This window comes from Alexandromys fortis, unplaced genomic scaffold (assembly GCF_014885135.2).
Source record: "Alexandromys fortis isolate MF-2015 unplaced genomic scaffold, M_Fortis_MF-2015_v1.1 scaffold_120, whole genome shotgun sequence".
In the NCBI taxonomy this organism is placed as follows: domain Eukaryota; kingdom Metazoa; phylum Chordata; class Mammalia; order Rodentia; family Cricetidae; genus Alexandromys; species Alexandromys fortis.
In genome coordinates, this window is record NW_026067999.1 from 2,862,867 (window position 1) to 2,890,276 (window position 27,410).

At 42.8% G+C, this 27,410-nt stretch overlaps 1 protein-coding gene across 2 annotated transcripts in view; it reads left to right on the top strand.

Annotated features, from left to right (window-relative positions):
- Nucleotides 1–5,859: 5,859 nt before the first annotated feature.
- The window catches only part of Cltrn (collectrin, amino acid transport regulator), a 28,118-nt gene continuing 6,567 nt past the window's right edge, over nt 5,860–27,410 (top strand). Inside the window, exons 1-5 of one of the 2 annotated variants that reach the window (XM_050160621.1) lie at nt 5,860–6,084; nt 6,408–6,466; nt 12,371–12,456; nt 21,260–21,373; nt 24,373–24,567. In XM_050160621.1, the coding sequence (XP_050016578.1) occupies nt 6,027–6,084; nt 6,408–6,466; nt 12,371–12,456; nt 21,260–21,373; nt 24,373–24,567 (512 nt within the window). In that variant the 5' untranslated portion in view covers nt 5,860–6,026. Of the gene's footprint in view, nt 6,085–6,181; nt 6,240–6,407; nt 6,467–12,370; nt 12,457–21,259; nt 21,374–24,372; nt 24,568–27,410 lie in introns of those variants that run through there. The other variant, XM_050160622.1, reaches the window with a different exon arrangement.

The following is a 27,410-nucleotide window of genomic DNA, read 5'->3' on the forward strand; positions in this document are numbered from 1 at the left end:
TGTTTTCTGACCTCCATATGCACTGGCATGTGCGCACGTGTACACAAATGCACAAATTATGTAAACAAATGTAACAAATAGAATAATTGTAATCGAAATGAAGAGCAAATCTGTGCAAAGTTTTGAAAGCTGCAAAAGGTATATTGAGAAAGAAGAGCCCAGCTATCTAACTCTGCTTCCCCTGTATTTTACTGGGATCTTTATCAGTCTACTTAACAACCAGTTTGCTTTTAACACTTTCGTTGTGACAACTAACTTGTGGCACCTCAGATTATTGGCAGCAAACTGAGAAAGAACCTATAAAAGTTGATATTATAAACGATTCCATTTTGGGTTGCTGCAGATGGGTATTTCTTTGAACTGCCAGCTCCCAAATCATGATAGGGACACTTCTTATTAATTATGAAAGCTTGGCCTTAGCTTAGGCTTGTTCCCAAGTAGCTCTTAAAACTTAACCCAATTATGTTAATTTACATCCTGGCACATGGTGTATTCCCTCTCCTCAGTACAGTACATCTGACTTCCTCCTCATCTCAACGGCTAATCTGTGGTGCCTCGGATTCTTTCTAGAGTGCCTATTCCTGCCTGGAAGTCTAGCCTATTCTATACTGCCTAGTTATTGGCTGTTCAGCTATGGTGCCTTAGGCAGGTGAGGTAGAACAGAGACACAGCTTCCCAGACTGTGATCAAATATCCTACAGCAGAGTGTTGTTTCTGACTTGCTGTAGAAGATACTTTTTAGATAATTATTGGGATAGAGAGAAAACGTAAAACTGTACTTGTAAACTTAAAAATATTCATTTTCATTTAATGTGCCTCAATACGTATCTGTCTGTAAGTGTACCATGTGTATGCAGTATCTGAGAAGGCCAGGAGAGGGCACTGGAACTCCTGAAACTTGATTTAAAGACTGGTGTGATCTACTATGTGGGTGCTGGTAGCTGAACCTGGGTGCTCAAGAGATCTGCCTACCTCTGCCTCCCAGTGCTGGAATTAAAGGTGTTCTCCAGCGTGTGCAGCTGCAGCCAGAGTTCTTAATTGATGAGGCATCTCTCCAGCCCCAACTTTAAACTTTTCGAAAATAAAAATTGATCAGTAGAGACTGGAGAAATACCTCAGCAGTTAAGAGCACAGTCTGCTCTTCCAGAGGACCCCTGTGCCACAAAAGCCTGTAGCTCCAGTTCCAGGAGATAGCTACCTTCTTTTGGCCTCTGCAGCACTGCCTGCACACGGCACACAAACATGCATTCATACAACACACACACACATATACATACATATATATATATAATTTGATAATCTTATATTTTTGCAATCATTATGAGAAAGATAAAAATAAATGACCCTATTAACCAATTCAAGAATTAGAAAGAAAAATAAACATATAATGATCATAGAAATAAAGACTTATCAAATTATAAACTACAAATAAATCAGAAATCAAAATGGAATTGAAAACTAGATCCATGATCTTTCTCTTTCTCAATTACAACATGAATAGGTAAATCTCTGTGGAGTGTAATGGAAAATGAGAGAAATTGATGCACACACTGAAAATTACCTAGCCCTGGTGGTGCTGATCTGTAGGTGGCTGAGGCAGGAGGAATCAAAGTTCAAGGGCTGACTGGTTTACATAATGAGTACAAGGCCAGCCTGAACAAGTTAGAGAGACTCTGTGTCAAATTAAAAATAAATTTATAAAAAAGGGAAAGAGAGGCCATTCACTTTTAATACTAGCACCCAAGAGGTAAAGGCAGATGGATTTCTGTGAGTTCAGGACCCTCTTGGTTCACATAGTGAGTTCCAGGACAACCAGAGCTACATAGGGAGACCCTGTTCCTATGAATAAATAAATAGATAAATAGATAGATATGTAGATAATAAAAATAATATTGGAAAAAAAAGAACAGAAGAGATAGAATAGAGCTCCGTGGCTGAAACACAGAAAGTGTTGGAAGTGTTTCTTATCATGTTCAAGATGATGCTGTAAGGGCAAGGGGGAAAGTATTTCAAGCCTTGGTACTTGAGAACATGATATTCTACAAAGAAGATAAATTAAAAACAAAACAAAACAAACCCTACCGGGGAGAGGGACTAGAGAGGGCGCTTAGTGGTTAAGAGTGCTTGCTCTTCTTGCGAGGATCAGAGTCAGGTTCCAGCACCCAGATCGGGTTGCTTAACACTGTCTGTCATTCCAGTTCCAAGGAAGCTCTAATTTGTCCTCTTCAGGCCTGGACCATGCAGGAAACATCATTACAAATAAAAAAAAGCCTGTCCTGGAACTAGCTCTTGTAGACCAGGCTGGCCTCGAACTCACAGAGATCCGCCTGCCTCTGCCTCCCGAGTGCTGGGATTAAAGGCGTGTGACACCACTGCCTGGCCTAAAATAGATATTTTTAAAAGCACTGTAGGACAAACTATCAGTGGTAGAATTAAAGTTGAAAGCAAAGTTTGCTTAAGAGTTTAAATAATTTGCTGGGTGTGGTGGTGTGGTGGCTTCTTTAATTCCAGTATTTGGGAGGCAGAGGTAGGTGGATGTCTGTGAGTTCAAGATCATCTGGTCTACATAGTGAGTTCCAAGGCAGCTAGGGCTATATAGAGAAACCCTGTCTCAAAAAAAGACTCTCATTTAGCTGAGTGTGACAACACACACCTTTCTGTCTTTAATCCCAGCACTCAGGAGGCAGAGTCGGGTGGATCTCTGTGAGTTTGAGGCTAGCCTGGTCTACAGAGCAAGTTCCAAGACAGCCAGAGCTTCATATTGAGACCCTGTCTCAAAAAAAAAAACCCAACCAAACAAAAGAGAGTTTAAACAATGCAAACAAGCTTATTAATGCAGCAGCTGATTCAACCCTATGATCATAATGGGCTGATAGATAATGAAAAGGCAGCTGATTACTATGTAATGTAATGTAAGATGGCACCGTAGGAAAAGGTGGCTGTTGGGCAAGGCTGAAGACCTGAATTTGGTCCTTGGGTGGAAGTAATTGGATACTGAAAGTTTTTCTCTCATCTCCACATAAGAGCTAAGGCCATGGGCTCCCAATCCTGTCCCCTCCCCCTGCCTACACACACACAAATAATAAAACAGTAAAAAGAAAAGAAAACAACAACAAACAAATCCTTGGCGACCAGTAAGATGGCTCTCAGCAGGTAAAGGCACTTCCTGGGTTTGATCCCCAGAATCCATGTAAAGGTTGAAAGAGAGAATTAACTCCGCAAAGTTATTCTCCCACCTTGACATGTATACCATGGCACTGTACATGTGTGTCACCACACAATTTCCCATCATCATCATCATCATCATCATCATATAATTACAATAATTTTGGAGGCTGAGTAGATTGCTTGGTAGGTTAGAGGACTTATTATCTGAGTATGCAGACTTAGGTTCAAATCCCCAGAATCTATCTAAAAAGCCTGGCATGGTTGTACACTCAAATCTGTGTGCCCAGCACTGTGGTGGAGCAAAGACAGGAGGCTCATGGGCTTTCCTGACTAGCAGCCTGTCTCGTGGGCCAGAGAGAGCCCCTGCCTCCTATAGTAAAGACAGAGTGATAGAGAAGGATACCTACATTCTTTCTTCCCTGGAATTCATGAAACCACACACATGTACCCACTTACACATGTGAACCCACTCATACATGTACATATACCACAGCCATACAAAATATAAAGAGAAAGGAAAAATATTCATTGGTGTCTAGAGTTTAAAAGTTACCATTATTCTAGGAAGCATCATTTTTAATGCAACTTGTCAGATTCTGTGGAATAGCACCATTCCTCTACGGATAGAAGAAGACAAGGTCCGTGTTCAAGTTCCAACATCATACCACCTTGTTCTGATTGCGCCACTATAATGAGTGAAAACAACATTTCCCCAGAACATACAAGAAGACCCACAACCGTCAGGTATGGTCATGCATGCTTATAATTGCAGTGCTTGAGAGTTGGAAGCCAGAGAATCAAGAGTTCAAGGTCATACTTGGTTATTCAGTGAGTTTGAGGACAACCTGGGCTATATGACATCCTGTCTCAAAAAAAAAAAAGAAAAAACAAACTTTAAAACTAAGTAAAACATGTGTCACTTATTAAAATACGTCATCATTAGTCGTTCATGCTGGTGGTATTAGGTGTACTTAAAAACTTTTTGTTTCTCCATATTTTTTCTTTCAATTATTTTATGTGTATGAGTGTTTTGCCTGTGTGTATGTCTGTACACCATGTGTGCACAGTGCCCGTAGGTATATATGCACATAAGACAAAAAGATCACTGAGAAACAGTAATTGTTCAGAGAAGACTTTTTTCCTCTTTGGAAATGAATGTCGCACACTGGCTAAGGTTCAGTATTTTAGTGTTACTTTGACTGCAGTCCTAGTCACATCCATGTAAGTAAGAGCATATGGGAACTTACTACTTTATGAAATGCAAGACCAAAAGCAAATCGAATCAGATATCTGTGTCTAACAGGCCTTTGTGCCCTGATTGAAATCTTTGTTAAGTCTCTGTCCATGTGTGGATTGACTTTTCCTTCTCAAGATAACTTTATCGACTTTTTTCAGGGTGGGAGTAGTTAGGTCAGCTCTTTGCTTAGGGAAATTTCCATGGCATCTAACAGGGCCATTGCTAGAATAGCTGGGCTGGCTGCCTCTTCCTCTGGGACAGCTTTTCCTCTCTCAGTGCCCTCGGTGCCAAGGTGGAGAAGATGGTTACAGCCTTCCTCGGTGGGTTGAGCTAACAGAAAGGGGCCTTCTCCAACCAAATCCCCCCTTACTATGTCTCTCCAAGTGCTACAGAAGTGTTCCTTTTCATAGCTTCCACTCTGATGCTTTAAAACCCAAATGCCCCACTTGACATCAGAGCCATGCAAGCTAATCTTCCCATTCCTGACCTTCCGTGAAGGAAGTACCATAAGGGGAGAGGGGAAAGCCCAGGCATAGAACCCTGCAGATTTTTACTGGCACTGTTGGTGGGATGCCTACCTGGGGAGAGCTTTTCATCCCTAGTATATCAATCCTCAGAGTATCTCAGGGCCTGGTTGTAATTTCAGTTTTGGCCTATTAGGTCTAGATCTTCCAATAGGATTTGACCTATTAGGACACTGGTTCAGTATGATGGTGACAGGATTCAAGGTAGGTCAGGGTAGCTGGGAAAGGGGCAGCCATTGCTCTCATTCCACTTGCTGCCAGTGACTTTAACACCCAGTTTCATTGGTACCTCATATGTGAGATAATTGTAACCACTGTGAGGATTTGAGAAATAGTGCAGGGAGCCTAGTTCACACTAAGCAGTTCTTAGTCAACTGTTAAATAGTTGCACCAAACAATGCAGTAGCTAGCACCGCGTGGTAACTTAAACTAAAATAATTACAGTTTTTTGTAGCAGTTCGCGCCCCCTTTAAGAGGTTACCTAGTGGCACCAGGACAAAGCATTGTCCATGGTGGCATCATCACCATCTAGTAATCATCGTATAGGGCAGCAAGGCTTCATATCATTAACGCTGAGCTTAAGACAACAGCCAGAACCGGCTCCTTGTTGGGGAGGGGGGGTGTTAGACTGTTTACCAACCAACATTCTAGGAAGTGTTCCCCTTTCTCACCAGAGATGAAAAGGAGTTATATTTGTTTCCCAACTATGATAGCCTATCAGTGAAAGGACACAGTTTATGCCACAGAAAACCTCCAGAGAGGACTCGGTGTTCTCCACCACAAGCTTAACTGCAGGAGGCATCGGGGAGGATTCTGATGATGTCAGCAGAGGAAACATTCTTCTGAGGTAGAGCTTGGGGGGGGGGGGGGAACAACTAACCTGTTTCCCAGATAGATTTTCGTAAATGACTGACAGGAGATGGTCCGCTTCTATGGAAGTATTAACTCAACGGATGAGTGTTAATTATTAAACCTTTTAGATGGTGGCTCGCTGGTTTCTCTGATACCCTAATCCGGTTCACAGAATAGTTAAAGCAGCTTTAAGTGGATAGGGGATTTTTTCCCCCAGTTTGTCCTCTGTTTTTGACTCTGAAAGAATGCTGTGGTCGCTCTTGTTCCTGGTGACTGCTATTCATGCTGAACTCTGTCGTCCAGGTATGTAGCCTTGGAATTTAAAACGTAAATTAACGGCTTCCTACGTGCTTGCGAGCTCACTGAGTGAAAAACAACCAAAGCGACTGTTTTTCTAAGTCTGCAGACATGTGGATTGAAAGTTGAACCTATGGCTCTTAGGAATTGGAAAGAAAAGTGTAAATGATTTAATATGATTTCCATTAAAGTTGTAGAGGTACCGGGGCAGATCAACTGTAGTTCTTTGTTATGGTCATCTGGGCTATGTTAAACGGTAAGATTTACTGGGCTTTCTTCTCTCCGTTCATCCTAACTTACTGCACTTTGTTGTTGTTTCTCTCTGGCAGATGCGGAAAATGCCTTTAAAGTGAGACTTAGCATCAGAAGCGCTCTTGGAGATAAAGCAGTAAGTGACACACCTGACTGCTCATTTCAGGTTCTGTGTTCCTAGAGCCCCAGGCTTTCTCTAATAGATGACGTGTCCGCATAGTGACCTTCTCTTGCATCTTCAAGTCTAATCTTTTCTCAAAGCTCGATCACAGTAAAATGGGACTCCCCGATAGAAGGGGCTTACTTCTAGTACTTGATCGGTAGTGAGTGATTGAAAACAGGAGGGAAAAACTGTGTTGCATAAAACAGTTTTGAACACTTAAACCTCTCAGTCCAGTAACATGGAGCAAAGGGGTCTGTCTGGTCTGATGTAGGTGTCTGTGTCCAGGTTGAATCTGCTCTTCACTGTTGTGGGTGTTTAAATCTCGTCAGCCTGTGTTCTAGTCATCAAAAAGAAAGACTGCTGCTACCAACATAAAAATATTTTCCAGTACAAAATTTTCCAGTTCTAGGCAAAGCATTCAATTCTTCCCAGCTCTGAAAGTGACAATATGGAAATTGTGCTTATGAAATCCTAGAAGTTAAAAATCCTCACAGAGCCTGTAAGGGGTTGAAGAATAGTAAAGATCATTGAATTAAGAAGATGGCATTGTCTATTCTAGTGTCAGTTTCCCAGTGTGCTCTGCATTTTATTTTAAACTAGTGGGTGATGTTGATGCCTCATACTCTCAACAAACAAACAAAACCCAGATTGCCAAAGGAATTCGGAGATATTCTATTTGCTGACCAACAAATTGCCTTATTTTTCGTTATTCATCTGATAGGTAAGAGTTGTTATAATAGCAAACATTTAAGACATTTATTAAACATTTCTAGTGCAGACTATTATAAGTGCTTGACTTTTATGAGCCCTTACCCTCTTGAGTTCAGGTATGCCCATTCTCAGGCGATGAGTGAGAAACACAGGTTCAAAGACATAATGTGTCTCTTTGAAGATTTCAAGCCAGTAAATGACAGAAGTGAGATTCAAATCCAGACCCTGCTCCCTACCAGTGTATAAGATTTCTTAGCCTAGGATCGTTGGAGTTGGCTGGATGCTGGGGATGCAATGGGAGCGAACACTGGGCTTGTCTGTGCCCTGCGGAGCTTACAATAGTGAGAGAATCACTTGTCCATTAAATACGCAGTAAGCCCAATGCTAATGTGCCATCTTGACAAGTATTACAGGAAGGAGAGATATACAGGGGCTCTGTCCTTAGCAGGAACCTCAGTATCAGATACTTCTGCAATGTCTAAAGTGACCATGAACAGACTCGCGGGGAGAGAAGAAGGAATGGCAGAGGGCCACCACATCTGAACACAGCAATTATCACAAGGAGGAGCTTAGTGAGCGCGAAGGGTGGGAGAACGATGTCTGGAACTGAAGCTGGGAGGAAGAACATGGCATTTGAGGACCTTGAAGCGAAATATGTGTTATGGCGGTGCATGTGGGGGTCGGCTGCGGGGGGGGGGGCTTCAAGACAGAGGAACTTAGAAAATGCTGTTGAGAGGCCAAGCTCACGGTGTGAAACAATATGAAGGTTGGTGAGGAATTTCGAGAGAGCTGTCTCTTTAAAGTGGTGGCACTGAAAGGCAGATATTGGAGGGGTTAAAATAAGTAGGGTAATTTGGGGGTGAACATGCAGGAAAATATAGAACTTTGGTGGGGCAGGAAGCTGGGGTTGTACTTCAGTTGCTAAAGTGCTTGCCTAGCGTGTGTGAGGCTCTGGGTTCCATCTCTGTCATCCCGTAACCCAGGCGTGCTAGCACTCGGGAGGTGGAGGCAGAAGGCTCAGAAGTTCACAGTCATTCTTCATTACACAGTCAGCTTGAGATGTGTGAAACCCCATGTCAAAAGAAAGAGTACAAAAGAATTCTGGCCAGGGAAGGTTGGAGAGAAGATCAAGCAGAGCCATAGGTTTTGCTGTTGGTTCAGTGGGAACAAGTTGAGCAGGAATAGTCAGTGGACAGGCTCCAGCTGGACTTGAGTACAAGGAAACTGCTTCAAGCCTGAGAAGCCAGAGAAGGGAGGAGGAGAGAGGCATTCCTAGCGCGCCTGCCCGTGGAGATTAGCCATTATCAGGAGAGAAATGTCTGGCACTTGAGGAGAGGAAGTGGCTGGCACGTGTGTTGGTGGTGGAAGTTTGGTTTCTTTGTTTTAGGAGGAGGAGGGAGTTTAAATTGACAAGCGGAGACAGTATCTCTAAATTACAAGGGCAGGGGTCATGGATTTAGCCTGGTGGTAGAGTGCTGGCCAAGCAAGTGAGAGGCCCCAGGTTCAGTCTTCAGCTCAGGGGTTGGAGGGGCTCTAAAACCCAAAGCATCCAGTGAGAGTCGAGGGAGCAGGGAAAGTGTTTGCTAGTGGGAGGGGAATAGGAGGTTTGGAGCGGTCTTGGGACAGACAATTGTCTTGAGATAAAGAACTTTAGGAGAATTCTAAGAGGTGAGCAGGTAATTTGGGGGTAGGGCACCGTGAATTTATAATTAAACAACAAACCTTGTTTTGTGGCTTTCTTATTACTTTTAATCATTCAACTGAAATATGAAGCTTCAGCATCCTTAGATGTAGGCAGAAAGCACATAAGGTGCTACAAGCCTTCTTGTACGTCTCTGAGTGCTAGTTTGGTCTCTGGACTGTAAGGCTTAGTAACTCTTTCCTTATCCTTTCTTCAGTTGGACATTTTTGTTAATTACCATTATGTGTTGCTTGCTTTGCCTGGAAACCGTCTCTGACGCACTCTGAAAGGCATAGCAGATACACGAGCGATACACAGGCTTTGAGTCTTTTCCTCCACTCGAGTTGCTTCTGCGGGCTCAATACCCGACACAAAGGAGCACTAGTTTGTCCCCTCCTGATGCCAATAGCTGTGAGCTCTACTCTGCGACTTAAACTGCACTCTTGCTGACGGAGCTCAGCAAGAGCTTTGTAAGGGACACTAAGGAATCCTCTCTGAGATCCAAAACGCAGTTTAAAGCCATGTTCTGGCAAGTTCTGACTAGCGCCTTCATTTCTGTTTGGTACACATTCTCCTTTATACTTGACCAAGCTCCTTCCCCATCTCTACTTCTACTTCCTCACAAGAAAGCCTCCCATGTGTGTGTATAAATGTATGCACAGTTGTAATATTGTATATATAATTATATACATATGCAATATATATGTATACTTACTTTTTAAAAGTTAAGATTCTGTTTTATTTATGTGTGTTTCTGTGTGTGTTTGTGTGTATGTGGGTGTCCATGGAGATCAGAAGAGTGTGTCAGATCCCCCAAAGCGGGAGTTACAGGTGATTATGAGGCACCTGATGTGGTTCTTGGGACTGAACTCAGGTCCTCTGGAAAAACAGTATGTACTCTTAGCTCCTAAGCCATCATCTCTCTAGCCTTATATGTGTAATTTTTATTAGACAAGGTCTCAATATGCAGTTTGGGCTGGCCGGGAACTCTCTATGTAGACTAGGCTGCCCTTGAGCTTACAGTGATTCTTCTAGGGCCGTCTCCCTCCTGGGTCCTAAGGTTATTGTAAGCCACTGCTTGGCAAGTGGACAGGGTTTCTGTGGACGCGATTTTGTGTTTGTGATGCCAGAGGTCAAATGCAGGACCTCATAAATGCAGCAAGCATTCTACCAACCAAGCTATTTCCCTAGCGAGCCCCGAGTGATGTTTGTTTGCTATTTTAACTGGGTCACTTTTTATTTATATTTTGTGCTCAATTATTTTATTAGACTATATCATTAAAAAGTAAGATCTATTGCCAGGTGATGGTGGCTAACGCTTTTTATCCCAGCACTGGGGAGGCAGAGGTAGGTGGATCTCTGTGAGTTTGAGGCCAGCGGGATCTACAGAGTGAGTTCCAGGAAAGCCAGGACTACACGGAGAAACCTTATCACAAAAGAAAAAAGAAAAAAAGTAAGATCTTTGTCCTGAAATATTTAATACTTTTTAAACTTTCATGATATAAAATAAAAAGTTAATATGAAGTAGGAAAAAGTGGGGATATTTGAGGAGTTGGAAGGAAGGTAGGGTAGATTTAATTAAAACACCTTACACTCTTGTACAAGCTTCTCAAATAATGTTTTTTCAAGTTCACTTTAAAATATTGAAGGAGGGGCCAGTTAGATGGTTCAATAGGCAAAGGCACTTGACATCAAGCCAAATAATCAGAGTTTAATCCTCAGGACCCACCCACACGGTGGAAGAAGAGAACTGATGCCCCAAGTTATCCCAAATCACCCCACATTATCTGACTTCTACACATGTGTGCGTGCACACAAAAAGCACACACAAAGTAAATAAGTACAAATATAATAAAATATTTTAAAAGATTGAAGGAAAGTAGCTGGGCATAATGATATGCATCTGTAGTTCCAGCCCTTGGGGGGTTGGGTGGGTGGATTGCTTAAGTCTACAAGTTCAGAACCAGCCTGGCCATAGAGTGAGACCCTGTTTCAGAAAAAGGGAAATCAGATTGAAAGACTATTTCAGATAATGTCTGAGGTTGGTATTAAAATGCAACATTTAGTGTTTGCATGTGACCTAAAGGGAGACAAAGTTTTCTGCTTGATGGCATTCTTCTGCAGCAATGTTAGACAGGACTGAGAGGAAGGGCTTAAATAGAAGTGAGTGAAGAAAGTTTCAGTACTACCGCGGAACTTATGGGATGAGGGAGATGGCTCCGTGAGTAAGGAACCTACTGTGCAACCATGAACAGCTGAGTTCAGATCCCCAGCTGTGCCCCATCTCCAAACAAGCAAAGCTTAGTGCTTTGGTAGGTGTCTCTAACTTCAGGGCTGGGACTGAGGACGAAGACAGGAGGCCCTTGGGGCTTTCTAGTCAGTCAAAACAGGAAGCTCCAGGTTTAGAGAGAGAGAGACCACATCTCAAAATAAGGTGGAGTCAGGTGTGGAGGCACAAAGCTTTAATTCCAGAACCTGGGAGACAAAAGTAGGCACATTGCTGAGTTTGAGAGTAGCCTGGTCTACATGCCTAGTTCCAGGCCACCCAGGGCTACATATCAAGACTGTGTCTGAAAATAAACAAACAAAAAATGTGGAGAATAATAAAGAAGACACTCAACATCTGCAACCTCTGGCCTTATTTGCATGTATGGGCAAGTATACCTGCATACATGCATGCACAAACATGAACATGCATTCACATACACCACCCATGGATCCACACAAATAAAATTAAATTAAAAATTTAAAAAGAGTACAAGGTATATAGACATTATGAAGGTATTTAGTATAAAGGTAAAAATAAAATGCTGTGAATCCCCAAATGGCTGCAGCAGGCCATGAAGACAGATGGGCATGCCATGCAGAGTGAGGTTGGATATTTATTTAGTGGGTTATGGAACGGAAAGGGGAGGAGAAGAGCAGAGAGAGGGGGAGAGGGAGAGAGGGGAAAGGAAGGGACTCAGGCTAGAACCTGAAGATCAGTTTGCCTGGGGGAGGGGGAGGGGGTGTAACCTGTCTCTTAAAGGAACGGGACAGATCATTACATTTAGGAAAAAAAGAATATACCCTTCTCGTCTAGAGATGGTAATCAGGGGATACATTTCCTGCTGTTGCTTAGGGGTCATCTCATTTTATTTACAGTTCCTTCCTTCAGAAGATGGCAAGAGCAGCAATGATAAAATATGATTTTCCGTCTCAGTATGAACCCAGTTCCTAACAATATTCTCATGATATATCAGGATGAGTTGTAGAAATATCAAATTTGTTGACATATTAGTGGCATTACAGGGTCAAGAAAAGAGAGTGCATTAGGAAACATACCAAACTTGGCACTATAGAATGTCTAAGAATGTGAGTTCCCTGGATCTCCAGTGTATGAGAAACAGATGGAGGTGGGGGAGAAAGAAAACAAGAAAGAGGGTGATGGGACGCACTGCACAGCCCCCCCCCCACTTATATTCTCCTTTTCCCTTTTCTTTCAGTATGTCTGGGGCACAGATGAAGAATATCTCTTCAAAGCAATGGTAGCATTCGCCATGAGAAAAGTTCCCAACAGGGAAACAACAGAGTAAGCCAACAACATGACATCTCAAGTTTGAGATAATGCATTATTTTAATTTTCTAGCTTGAGAATAATTTAGTAACCCCCGAAGGACATCTTGTGGGAGTTGGTCCTCCCCTTCTATGGTGGGGGTTCAGGGGGTCAAATTTAGAACCTCAGACTTGGCGGCAAGTGTCTTTACCAACTGTGCCATCTGTCCAGTCCTTACTTTGCTTTGAGAATCTCTATGTAATCTTGCTTGGCCTGGACCGCCCAGCTTTACCATGGGTGCCAAACTCAGGTTCCCATGATCTTGTGGCAAGCACTTTAAGAACTAAGCTAGCTTCCCAATTCCCACATGTGTATACTTGAAAACAATACATTCTCAAAAGCTTTTTGTAAAGAAAGTCTATAAAAAGACAAAAATTTCCCCTAAATTCTCTTCATGCATTATCAAATTAGAAAGAAAAAATTATTTAATGCATTTTAAATTTATTCTTTGAAAATTTCACACATTTATGCACTGTATTTTGATCATATCTATCCATCATTCCCTCCCTCACATTTCTGCTAGCATTAAAATTTTTAAAAATAAAAATAATGGAGGTGGGTAGAGGGCTCAGCAGTGAAAAGTGTACATTGTTCTTGCAGAATACATCAGTTCCTTTCCTAGCTCCCACAAAGGGCAGCCCACAACTTCCTGTAACTCCAGCTCTAGAGGATCTGCTGCCCTCTTCTGGCCCCTTTGGGGGCACCTGCATGCATGTGAACAACAATCACACCTACATATGTACATACACACAATTAAAAATAAATCGATCTAAATAAAAGAAGGTGCTAACATTGCAAAAGATTAAAAGGAAAGAAAGCACTTACTGTGTCGCAGGGCTAAGTGGAGTGTCTCTTCTTGGCTAGCTCTCTTTGCAGCAAGTTCTGCACTTTATTGTGTCCTGGCACTGCGACTCCCTTCACATGCCTATATTTCATCTGGTTCATGACTTGGTTCAACCAAATGCTTCTGTTCTTGGGCAAAAGTGATGAGCTACAGAACATTTCAGAATTTGAGGAATTCGCCTTTAGAAAGTTTTCCTTCAGGACCTGGGATATTGTGGTGGTCTGTAGCTTATTTGAAAGGTGATTCAGTTTTCAATGAACACCCAGGCTACATAGAAGTTTTTATTGCTCATCATAAATTCCTCAAAATATTAAACAAGACCACTGAAGGTTTTTCTGTGAAGGGCAAAGGTGACAGTGTGAGGAATATGTTTTCCTTTATTTGGCCTGTGGGATCAGCCTAAGGAAGCACATTGCTGTCATGGCAGTCACAGGAGTGCCTTGTCCTGAAAGCCTGCTGTGTGCTTGTAATAGGTCCGACAGAAGTAACAATATTCTCAAGAGATACCTATGCCTCTCAATTTGACTACCTGACTATCGAAACAAAGCCCCCACCCACCAAAGAAATGGGAATTTTGGGCTGGTTGGTGATAGTGCAGGCCTTTAATCCCAGCAGAAGCAGGTGGATCTCTGTGAGTTCAAGACCAATCTGGTCTAGAGAGAAAGTTCAGGATAGCCAGGGCTACACAGAGAAATTCTGTCTTGACCCCCCCTTCAAAAAAAGAAGGAAAAGAAATGGGAATTTCCCTAGGAATCTCATGCTGGGCAAAGGAAAAGGCACTAGCTGAGTGGGGAGCTTGTCTTCTGGAAAGAGATTTCACATATTTTTTAACTATTTGTCTGACCATCTTAGAGGATGAGACTGAAGCCCAGATAAGGATGGGCCAATAATAGGCAGGACCACACAGTGGCAGTGGCTGTTAGATGTGCCTATCCTTGGCCCTCCTATTAAACTTTGATCTCACTTTAGGACCCCAAGATGGACTTTGGGGCTTCCTTGGATTTCTTTGTCTCTTTTTCAATGTGACCATGTTTAAAAAAAATCCCCCTTTCTGCTTTCTTCTTTTAATTTGACTCTTTTAATTGATTTTTCAAGGATGGGTATTTGGGCTTGACTTGGGGCAAAGGTTCTGACTCCGTTTCCAATATCATTTAAGCAGGATTTACGCAACAGGAATTCCAAAGTGTTCTAAGTTGTTTTCAAGGAAACTGTAATTTAGTCTAGTTTTCAGGCAAACAGATATTTAACTACTTATTACACAAACAAGGCTTTTAAGATAATTTGTCACTTTTAGCAAGATAGGTATAAGTCTATTGCAGGCATTGTGTTTTCTTTATAAGTAGCATAGAGCATGTAACAAATTTTGTGCTCTACTTAACTATCCAAGGATAAGTCTTGTGACCTAAAAAGGAACAATGCGTTCTTGTATCCATGGAAAGGCAAGGGGATTACCTGTCTCGTGCTTGCAGCCCAGCTCACTTTTAGTCCTGATTTTCAGAAACAGTAGCCTAATTCTTACCACCTGTTGGCTTTGTCTGGTCTCATTGATGAAAAGTAGCTATGGAGCCAATTTGCAGAGAATTACTTTCAGGTCAGTGTTTCATACATTTAAGGAGACAGAGGAACATTGGTGGCTTCTTTTTGGTGAGTTGCTAAAAGAAGCCATTCATGTAGATGTCACTGGCCCGGGGCTGGAGAGATGACTCAGTGGTCAAGAGCATTTACTGCTCTTGTAGGGGACCCAGTTTTAGTTTCCAGCACCCACACGATGGTTCACAACTATCCATAACTCCAGTTCCAGGAATCTGATGCCCTCTTCTGACCTCCATGGGCACCAGGACGTGCATGGGTGGGGAAAGGTGGAAGGAAAAAGACCACTGACCCAACTCATCATGGCCAAATTAATTAAAGCAAGTTTATTTTTTAAATTCTTGTGCATGGGCTGCCTCCCCCTAAGGCAGGGTTCCAGAGGTCAGCATTGGATGTGAGGAAGACAAGGCTGTTATAGCTCGGGGGTAGGGGAATTCCAGGTGGAGGATTTGATGGGCAAAAGTGGTGGGGTAGAGGAGCAGAACATAAGCATAACAAGTTAGTCCTAATGAGCTCCTGAAACAATGAGATGGTTGCAAGGTGGGCATAACAAGGTAGTCATAACAATAGGTAGTCGTAACAAGGTAGACATAGGTCATCATATAACCGTTTGAAGCAAAGGCATGGTTGCCATTCCTGGAACAGGCAATACAGAACCATTTGTACTGAAGCCCAATCCTTGAGAAACAGAGGTTTAATCATAAACAGGAATGAAGGGCTGGAGAGATGGCTCAGAGGTTAAGAGAACTGACTGCTGTTCCGGAAGTCCTGAGTTCAATTCCCAGCAATCACATGATGGCTCACATCCATCTATAATGAGATCTGGTGCCCAGAACCCTATATACATAATAAATAAATTAAAAAAAAACAGGAATGAACCTAGTTTGTCTTTACTATAAGATGGCTTTTAAGCCTAAGATGGAGGCAGGCTGGTTCTTCAGTACACATATACATACACACTGGTAAAACACTTAAAAGAAAATCATCAATCAGTCATTGTTTAGAATGATTGCTAAAATAAACTCAAATAGTTCCATTAGACCAATCCATACTTAAATTGTGGGAATTACAGAATTTATATTTAATTGTGATAAAAGTATTCAATTTTTTTTGTTTGCTTTTCTAGACAGGGTTTATCTCTGTATCTTTTTTGCAACCTGTTCTGGAATTCACTCTGTAGACCAGGCTGGCCTCAAACTCAGAAAACCCCCTGCCTCTGCCTCCTGAGTGCTAGGGTTAAAGAAGGCGTGCAGTGCCACAGCATCTTTAAAATTTTGGTTTCCGTGTGTGTGTGTGTGTGTGTGTGTGTGTGTGTGTGTGTGTCCTCAGTGGCCGGAAGAGGGCGCTAGATTCCTTGGAGCTGGTGTCATAGGTGGTTATGAGCTGCCTGGTTTAGATTCTAGGAAGTGATCTTCAGGCCTTTGCCAGAGCTACAGGTGTCAGTAACCACTGATCCACTTCTCTAACCTCTATCCTTTTGTTAAAAATATGTAGTTCTTATTTTAGCAGCTTCTACTATGTGGTTAGAGAATATGCACCCCTTCCCTCTAATAGAATTATCTGGCTTGATCGTGCTGAGTTCTTTCTAGTAGTATATGGGATAATATTCCTTTGGTAGAATGTGTCGTATTTATGTTATGCATTCCTCTTTATTGATAAACGTTTACATTGTTCCGATTCTCTGCTTCAATGAAGAGTGCTACAAGGACTGTCCTCATCTGTGTTCCTATTCATTGTGTGTGCACATAAGAATTTTTGGTAGCTACACTATGTCTTCTAGAAAAGACTTTCAATTAATGATCCAGAGTGGCTCGGCCCATTGTCTTTTTTGTAGCTTCTTGGGATTTCATTTCTATGCCAGTCCTTGGTATTATTTAAATTTAAATTTGGGGATGGGGATGGAGAGGTGGTTCAGCAGTTATGAGCATTTTCTGTTCTTCTGGAGGACCTGAACTGGGTTTCCCAGCAGCTCACAAGCATCTGAAACTGCAGCTCCAGGTGCTTGGACAGCATCTTGTGGCCTTCAAAGGCACCCAACCCTAACCCGTTCACAAGTGAATACACTCACACAGACATCTAAATACAATTTAAACACATGTTTTAAAAATGTTTGGAAATTTGAAAAGTTTAAAATAGCTCATTTAAAAATCATTTTACATGTTTTGATTGTTAGTGAGGGCAAATAACAGAATTATTCTTAGCCTAATACAATCTGAAAAAAGAAAAAAGAAAGAAAAGCAAAGAAAAGGTAGAACTACATTTCCTTAGTCTTCACTTCCCTAAAGTGGAAATATTTTTTTAGCAAGCATACTTTACTTCATTTTGATCACATTTGGTACTTATTCTATAGAGCCACACATTTTGGAATACTGAGCTTGACAGTTTCTTGCCAGCAGAGGTCAGAATTGTTTTGTGGTTCTCAGTGCTTGCTTGCTTGCTTATTTATTTATTTTTGACTTCTTATCCCCATGCTTTTGAAATGCCTGGAGACGCTGTTGGTTGTCTCTACCGTTGCCTACTGCTTGAGAGCCCAAGGATGCTGCTTCCCTTAAGGGTCAATAAATAATCTGGTACCAAGCCTCAATAGTGCCACTAACAGAAACCATGGTGTAATCCTGGAGGGAAAAAATGATAATCTCAAAAAAAAAAAGAAGTTAAACTTGAGGATAGTTAGACTTTTATTACTCTATAAGGACAAACTATTAATCACACAAGGTGGGCATAATAGGTCTTTGGTTTTGGGCAGATGAAAGGAGTAGGTTGGCAAGGGAAAGGCAAGGTTTTGATACAAGCAAGGTCTCCACTGTGGGTTCCTCGGAGCAAGAGAAGGTTACCTGTGAGGCCCACCCACCAACCCTAGAGTTAGGGTAGGATACAAGGGCTGGGGCCTTGGGTATGAAGAGGCAGGAAAGTAATTCTCTCTTAGGCCAAGGAGGCCAGTATGGTGGGTATGCTCAGAGTACAGTGACCCCCACTTTATGTCCCCAGATCCCTGGCAACACTGAATTTGCTTTTTAGCTGTCCCGTAGAAGTTCGGAGAAGAAGGTATCCTGGACTGCAGCTGGTTGGACAGCTGAGTGAAGGCTGAAGGAAGGACTCACAGAGATGCTTGTCCTGAAGCAGGACTTATGTACAGAGGCCTGGGCCTAGGCAGGAAGGGTACTCTGTTTCTGGTGAGCAGCTTGAAGGCAGATGGCCTGGTCTTGAGGCTCTGCTTCCTTCTCGGAAGGCAAGCATGACCAGTCCTCTAGTGAAGCCGCAGGGGCAGCCTTGGGACCACAGCTTGGACTTGGAGCAGAGGAGGTGGCTTTCTGAGCACTCTGGTGAAGCTGAAGCATATAACCCTGGGATCAGAAGGCCTGGTTGGGGCCAGAGGGGGTCCCTGCTTTCTGGCAAAGTGCCCCTGCAAGATCCTCTGCCCACCTGACTTTGTGTCCAGGTACCTGAGCTGGTACCTGCTCAGTTGCCCATCTCAGGAGGGAGCAGGCGGTTTAATAGCTTTTGAGAGCGTGCTTTCCCTCCCCACATCCGAGGGCTTGGCCAGCAAAACACACAGGACTGGAGTTGGGCTTAGGGCACAAGCAAACCACGAAGGAGGCCAGGGACCCTCTGCCTACCTGACCGGCCAGGTTGGTGACCACAGACACAGTGTCATCAGGAGCTGCTACTGTTTAGAGCAGTGGTTCTCAACTTTCCTAATGCTGCAACCCTTTCATATAGTTCCTTATGTTGTGGTGACCCCAACCATAAAACTATTTTCATTGTTACTTCATAACTGTGGTTTTGCTACAGCTATGAGTTGTAATGTAAATATCTGATATGCAGGATATCTGATACGTGGCCAGTGTGAAAGGGTCATTTGACTCCCGAAGGGGTCATGACCCACAGGTTGAGAACTACTGGCTTAGCTTCTAAAGGGCACAAATAAACCTGTACTATTAGGAACTGCATGGGCCACACCTGAGCTAGCTGATACCAGGCTACTGCTCTCTGACTGTCAAAGGGCCCACTTTGAACCTCTGCCCTCAACCTCCCCCCCCCCCACTCCAGTTTAATGCCTGCTGGTAGCGGTGTCTGGAAGAGATGCTGCCTGGAAGACAAGGAAGTTAATCCCCCATGCTTCCCATTGCTGGTCCCAGACACTTAGCTCTGGGTGGAGGGCACTTGCTTCTACTTTTGTGCCTGACACGAAAAGGAAGAAAAGAGACAACTTCTCACACACAGCTACCGGCAGGGTCATGCCGTTCTAGTTGTCTTCTAGGAGATGGCGAACAGCATGCAGGACTTAGGTTTTAATGCTAGCTTTGTTTACCATGGCTCCTCCTATAATTTTCAGCTTTCATCCACCCTCGTAAAGATTTTCATTGCTTTGAACACTGACGTCGCTTTTCTTTTCACTTTTATGGGTAACCCATATGTAGAGAACAGAGGGTATCACATTTCCAAGTTGCGGTTGAAAGACCACAGGGTCAAGAGTGATTTGTTTGGGGGCCTGTTCAGGGTGGCATAAAGCAAACTGTTCTCCTTGTGAACTTTACCCAAGGAACTCCACTGGGAAGGCCCTGCTTAATGGTCCCAATGGTATAGGGAAAGACAGGTGGAGACAGAGCAACCATTGAGTGAAGAGTTGACAACAGCTTTCATTGGGCGGGTGAACAGAACATCTGTAGACTTGATGAGAAAACACGGAGGCTTCTGTGATTGAGACAGAGGCCCTGTGCTGAGGAAGCAGGGAGACTGTCAGCTACTTGGTGATGAACAATGATCTCTGCTCATCTTATTGCCAAATCACACCATTTTTTTTTGGCAGATCCTTTAAGGCATGATCCCTGAGCATATGATTTTGAAATAATTAGCTCTTCTATACAACTTTTACTTTTTTTTGTGAGACAGGGTTTCTCTGAATAGCTTTGGTGCCTGTCCTAGAACTTGCTTTGTAGACCAGGCTCGCCTTGAACTCAGAGATCCACCTGCCTCTGCCTCCCAAGTGCTGGGATTAAAGGCATGTGCTGCTACCACCAGACTACAATTTGTATTCTTAATATAATATTTTTATTATGTTTTTGAGTTTTTTGGGGATGGCATTGAGAGAAGGTCATTTTATTATGTAGCCCTAGCTGTCCTGGAACTCACTATGTAGACCAGGCTGGCCTCAGACTCAGAGAACCACCTGCCTCTGCCTCCTGAGTGCTAGGATTGAAGGCGTCTGCCATCACATCTGGCCTCGTGTCGAATTTATACAATGTATTTTGATTACTGTCACCCCCACCCCAGGCCTACTTCTCCCTCTAGCTCCTCCAAGACCTACCCCCACATCCCCACCCCATCCCAAGTTAGCGTCCTCTTAAAAACCAATCCTAACCCAGTCTGTATTGCTTGTACGCTCATGGGCACAGAGGCATCCACGGCTGTGTGATCAACCTTCCAGGGCCTTAAAGAAAACTGGACCCCCCCCCCCCAACAAAGCCATCAACTTGTCAATAACTCTTCAGTTGGAGGTGGGGGGCTTGTCAGCTCCTCCCTGCTCCATGCTAGAAGGCTGATTGGCCTAATCTTGTGCGCTCCTTGTGCTGGCAAGCATATTGTGAGTTCGTGCCTACAGGAGTCCTGTCACGTCCAGAAGACACTTTTTGCTCCAGTCTTCCCTTACTTCTGTCTCTTGCATTCTTTCTGCCCCCTCTTCCTCTATAGTCCCTGAGTCTTTGGGTGAGGGTAATACAGGTGCCCCCTCGTGGCTAAGCATTTCACTGACATTTTTTCTCTGTGCTTCCATCAATTGTGGGCTTCTGCATCAGTGGCCATCCACTGCACAAAGAAACTTGTTTGGTGAGGTCTGAGAGCTGCACTCATCTATGGGTATATACAGATACAAATTTAGAGAGCAGTAGGTGCTGTGTCCACTTAGCAAGATAATAGTAGTAGCTTCATCCCGGGGCTTACGAGCTCCCAAACCGTGGGTTCTTGGCCAGATTTGCAGTACTAGGCCTGTGCTTCCTCCTGTGGAGCAGACCTTAAATCCAACCAGAAAGTGAAATTTTATCTTCTTCTTTTCCCCCCCCCAAGAGACAGAGTTTCTCTGTGTAGCCCTGGCTATCCTGGAATTCACTCTGTAGACCAGGTTTGTCTCGAACTCAGAGATCCACCTGCCTCCCGAGTGCTGGGATCAAAGGCGTGCACCACCACCGCCTGGTGAAATTTCTATCTTCTTAAGACATTCTTTCCAATGGTAAAAACATCTTCTCACACATGTCTGGTCCCTCATGAACTGGAAATCACATCAGAGTGTGAATAGTTTCCCTACCTTTGTGATGATGTTCTTGTAACACATCTCTCTCATTTCGGCAGAATTTCCCATGTCCTGCTTTGCAACGTAACCCAGAGGGTATCGTTCTGGTTTGTGGTGACAGACCCTTCCAAAAACCATACTCTTCCTGCAGCTGAAGTACAGTCAGCCATAAGGTAAGCATACGCACATATGCTGTCTACTGATCCATCATCTCGCTGACGAGCTCCACTGTTTTCATGAGCACTGAAGAAATCTCACTCCACTCCATACATGAGGCATTGATTAAAGTGTCACGTGTTCCACTCAGTTCATTTTCATCGGAGATTAGTGGAGATGAGTAATTTTTATTCAGTAGCAATTTGCCTCCAAGGAAACAAATGGTTGGTAATGTTTGGACACATTTTTCTTGTCACAAATGGAGGAGAAGGAGGCACCACCCATACTAAGCAGACAGAAGCGAGGGATGTTGCCATCCACTCTGCTATGTGCAGGACAGCACCTCCCTCAAAAATTACTTGACCTCAAATGTCAATTGTGCTGTGGTTTAGAAACTCTTGTCTAAATCTTAACTAAGAGTGAAGAGCCAACTCCAAATATGTTGCTATCATATCTATAGTGGTTTTTTAAATTGACTTAAACTTTATTTGCATATATTAATTGTACAAAGTACTGGGTTTCACTGGACATTTTCATACATGAATATGACATGCCATGATCATATTCATTCTACTTGTTGCCATTTTCATGATAATTTTAAAATCTGGGTTAGCATAGTCACATGTATGGAATGAGGTGTGGACATGAACAACCAGTTCAAAAGTGTCTGTTATAGCTCTCTGTGAGGACTGGAGTAATTCATCCCAGGTCTTGGGTAAAAAATATCTAGGGTATCTGATCCCTAGGGAAGGATTCCAGTGGTGGAGGTGATATTATCTGTACCCGGATAGAACTTCCTGTCTACCCGAGGAGAGAGAGCAACATCCTCAACCCTTGGCATAGTTTGCTGATGGAAATCTTTCCTGATGACCCATTGTTTGGTCTGCAAGTCACTGCTTGGTGTGGACCAAGATAGCAACAAAGAGTGAATCAAGCAGAAAGATGGAGCAAGGGTGCGGAGAAACTTTTCATATTCCTTCCAGTTATAGCTCAGCAATGATGCTCATTATTTTGGGAAAAGGTTTGCCTTCTCATAATCAAGATTGGATTACGAGAGCTGGGGAGACACTTCAGCAAATAAAGCGCTTGCCACAAAGCATGAGTGCCCAAATGTGGATCCCAAATCAACACAAAACCAGCACAGTGGCCCATGTCAGTTATCTTAGGGATCCTATATCAAGATGGGAGGCAGAAGCGAGGGAATCTGGGGAAACTCATGGGGCAGCTGGCTGGGCGTATTCATGGAGAACAACAAAGTGAACCTGCTTCAAAGATGACGGCGAGGGCTGGCATCTGTGGTTGTTGTCAATAATCTCCAGGTCCACCTGGGGCACTCATACGCTAAACACACACACACACATACACACACTATAAACACACACACACAAAGATTTTAAAAGATTAGATTATTAGAAAAGGAAAACATTCCATAATTTGCTAAAATGACATTTAAATTACCACCTTGCTACTGGAGTTCCCTTTCATACATATGAGTGGTCATGGCAGAACATAGATTTGTGAGTTTTGGTGGGTTGGGGATGGAGCTCAGCTTTGCACATACTAAGTTGTTATGTACCACTGAACGACATCCTCAACCCTCGGCATAGTTTGCTGATGGAAATCTTTCCTGATGACCCATTGTTTGGTCTGCACGTCACTGCTTTAGACCAGGATTGCCCAGTCCTGAAGCTACTAGCTAAATATGTCTACCAAGCATTTGAATTACAGCTAGTCCAAAATGCGGTGCACACAAAATATTAAATAGTATTAGACAAAATCGAAATCAACTGAATATTGGTATGTTGAAATTATATTTTATTTAATATATGGGATATATCCAATTGTTACAATTTGTTTTCCTATTTCTGTACACTTAAAACAAAACAAAACAGCTGTTAGAGCTGGGTGTGGTGGCTCATGTCTTTAATCCCAGCTCTGGGGAAGCAGAGGTAGGTGTATCTCTGAGTTCAGTGCCAGCCTGGTCTACATAGTGAGCTCTGGGCCAGCAATAGCTATATGATGAGACCCTGTCTCAAAGAAAAATAACAACAAAAATGTAGTTATTGGGAAATTTTATTCTACAGTCTCATGTTCTGTTTCCTATTCATCAGTGATACTTTTTTTAAAAAAAAAAAAAAGTTTATTTATTCCACAGTGTTCTGTCTGCATGTATGCCTGCAGGCCAGAAGAGGGTGCCAGATCTTACTACAAATAGTTGTGAACCACCATGTGGTTGCTGGGAATTGAACTCAAGACCTCTGGAAGAGCAGACAGTGCTCTTAGCCGCTGAGCCATCTCTCCAGCCCAGGGATATTCTTAAGTATAGATGAAGTTTGCTTGTGTAAAGAGCATTCAGTAAAGGTCATAAAATTCTCTCCAAAGGGTTGGAGAGATGACTCAGTGGTTAAAAGCACTTACTATTCTTGCAGAGTACCTGGATGTGGCCTCAAGATCTCATATGGCAGTTCAGAAACATTTACAACTCCAGTTCCAGGGGATCTGATGCCTTTGTCTGACCTCTGAGGGTTCCGGTGGCACACATAAATACACTCAGCCTCCCTGCCACACACATTAAACCAACCCACCAACCAACAAATAAAATGTCTTCAAGAACTATTTTTGCAAATTCTGAATAGAAATGAACTTTTTTTTTCAGCTAAAGAAATGTTCACTACCAATGTGACTGTAGTCAGCACTCAAAGTGCAGATTTCGCTCCCCCCTAGGGAAACAAACACATTTGCCTTCATATGCTTTTAGACTTTCGGACTCCTGAATGACCATTGTGTATAGTCATAGAGAAGCACCTTTACAAATATTTTCATTTAAAGAAATGTCTGGTACTTATGTAAGCCATCTTAACTAGATGATATCTCTCAAGAAGTAAAACGGGGGATGGGGAGGGGACAAACTCAAAGGTCATTTTATATCGGTAGAGAAATGGGCCTGTACTTTGTATCTAATGTGTTTATTTCTGTCTTATTTCATTGGTATTTTAAAATGATCATTGCCTTTTAGAATGAATAGGAACCGGATCAATAATGCCTTCTTTTTGGATGACAATACTCTGGAATTTTTAAAAATTCCTTCCACTCTTGCACCCCCCACGGATCCAGCTGTGCCCGTCTGGATTATTGTATTTGGTGTGATATTTTGCATTGTCATAGTTGCCATTGCACTACTGGTTCTATCAGGAATCCGGCAACGACGGAGGTAAGATGTTTAGAGGGACGGATTTAAGGAATATTTGTGTATTTTCTCATGATTGGTTTAAAGTAATGTCTAAAACTTACAAAAGTCATGACTTACAAAATAACAACCATAATCTTATCTTTCAATGTTTTTAGACTTCAGTGTCTCTAATTTAATGAGGTTCCTTCCATTATTATCTTCCTTTATTCCATCCTGTTCTCTTTATTATTATGTGTTCATGTATGACCCCCCCCCGTGTGTGTGTGTGTGTGTGTGTGTGTGTGTAGGTCAGAGAAGACAACGTATTCTGTCAGTCTTCTCCTTACCCCTATATGTGAGCCCCAGCAATCAAACTCAGGTCATCAGGTTTACATTACAAGCACTTTTGTCCAGTGAGCTTCCACTCTGGTTTTCCTCTATTGTATACTGTACTATATACTGTCTTGTATCCAGACTTGAGTCTAATATCTGTGTTCTAGTTTCCTTTCTGTTGCTATGATAAAACACTGACCAAAAACAATATAGGGGGAGAAGGGTTTATTTCTTCTTTCAGATCATAGTCCATCACTGGAGAGAAGTCAGGGCAGAAACTCACAGGCAGGAACCGTGGAGGAATGTTGCTTGCTGGTTCATGTTCAGCCTCTTTCATAGACTTATGCTTAGCTAGCTTCCACTCCCCCCCCCCCCCCACCCCACAAGACAGGGCTTCTCTGTGTAGTACTGACTGTTTGGGAACTTGCTCTGTAGACCAGGCTGGCCTTGAACTCACAGAGATCAACCTGCCTCTGCCTCCAGAGTAAAGCATCTGGCTTTTACCTAGCTTTCTTACACAGCCCAGAACCACCTGCCTGAAGAATGTTGCTGGCCAGAGTGGGCTGAGCCTTCCCACATGAATTAATAACCAAGACAGGCCTCACAGACATGAAAACCCAGAGATAAACCTGATAAAGGCAATTCCTCAAGTGAGGCTTATTCTCTCAGATGACTCTGCGCAGTTTGAAGTTTGTGTTGTAATTTTGTAAGCTTGATACACAGAGAAAACCACAGTTTTGGGGTAGGAGTTATCTCTTGGTAGCAGTATGAGTGTAAGTGCCCACAGCTGCACAGATGTTTCAACGACTTCCTACCTTTGTTCAGCCAGGGCCGGTAGCTCAAACTCCTGTTCTTGAAGCTCCAGCTGTGTCAGCCTCCTCTTCTACTAATGGCTACTGGTCCCTCCTGTGTTCGTAATGAGCCCTATTGCTTGTGGCGTTTGAACCAATGCCCTGAATCAGAATCACCTGGAACATTTGGTTGACGTGCAGTTTCTGTGGCAGACCCAGCTTCACTAAATTAGAGTACTTGAAGGAGATGCAGTTTGATACTGCCCAGGTTGTTCTAATTTATTTAATTTTCACATATTCAGTTTACCACCTTACACGTAGTGTCCCGCTTCTAGAGTTCATTTTCCTGCATTCAGTAAGACAAGGTATAATGTCTAAGTTATTGAGACTGCTTCAAAAGAGAATTTCAGATCCGTGGCAGTTACTGATGTAGCAGCAAGTAGAGGAGATGGAATTTCTCAGCATGAAGAAAGGAGAATGTATTTCCGGTTATAAGTATCTCTAATTTAGAGAGGAAGATGAAACTTCCTCAACTTAAAAAATATTTTTATGTTTGTAAATCCTGTGCATGTGTGTGTGTGTTGCGGGGTATGTGCTCATGAGAGCAGAAGCCTGAAGAGCCCAGAGATGTTAGATCCCCCTGAAGCTGGAGTGCTAAGGGGTTGTGAACCACCTGATGCGGTGCTGGGACTCCGACTCCAGTCCTCTGTTCAAGCAGTGCACAGCCTTAAAAGCTGAGGCATCTCTCCAGCCCCCAACCTTAATTCTTCACTAAACCTGTCTGAACACTTCCTTTCTAATACAGAGACAAAAATTCTGTGAAGTGGCCCTCATGGGGACATGCATACATTCTAAAATCACAGGGGCGTGGTTTGTGAAAGGATAGACAACTGGGGCACGCGGGGTGTGCTTGACCAAATATGTGTTGGATTAAATGCCTCTCCCCACATTTACTACTTTCCCTTTGTTTTCCTAGTTGTTAACAGAAGCATTTTCAGTTTCAGATATTTCCAGTTCCCCCACAAATAATAGAAGAAACACTATGGGAAAAATGTGTATATGTCTATGCTTTAAACTGTGTCCAAAGATTAGGATCAGGTGGTACTTGCTTGACTTTTCTAGGTGAAATGCCAACTCCTTTGATATGGGGCATGGATTTGTTTTGGGCTTTAGAATATCAAGACACATTCTCTTGCCATATTTGAAAGTTGATATTCAGCACTTTAAAGTGTGTGTTCATTCTGAGATGGTATACTTCTGTGATTTCAAGCCATTTGAAACCTTTGCCAATTGACGTCATTTGCTTGATTCCCAATTGCCTTACTTGTAGGATATAATGTAGGAATTAAAAGAATGGACTCAGGAGATAAACTGCTTAGGTTTAAAGTATTGATTTCTTAGATTACACTCTCACATCAAACCCATTAGCTGTATGCAAGTACAAACAAGGAGGCATGGCAACTGAGTTTGGGAAGAGAATATGACTTTGTGGTCCTAGAGTCCTTCTGGTTAAATTTACTTTTGCTGGCTGCATGTAGATACCTTTCCTCATCTGAAGAGCGAAGTGTACTGGAACTAATGAACTTGACAGGATAAAAAACTTTAGTACAGGCGAGTGCTCAGGGTGGGTCCTGGCGTATGAGTGCTCCGCAAGTGTTAGTCGTTACTGTTAGTTTATTGTCTTGCCATTTGCTGCTCTTTCAGCTAAGTTTGTGATGGGATCAGCTATTTCCTTCCAAACAGATTCTGCAGTAATATAAT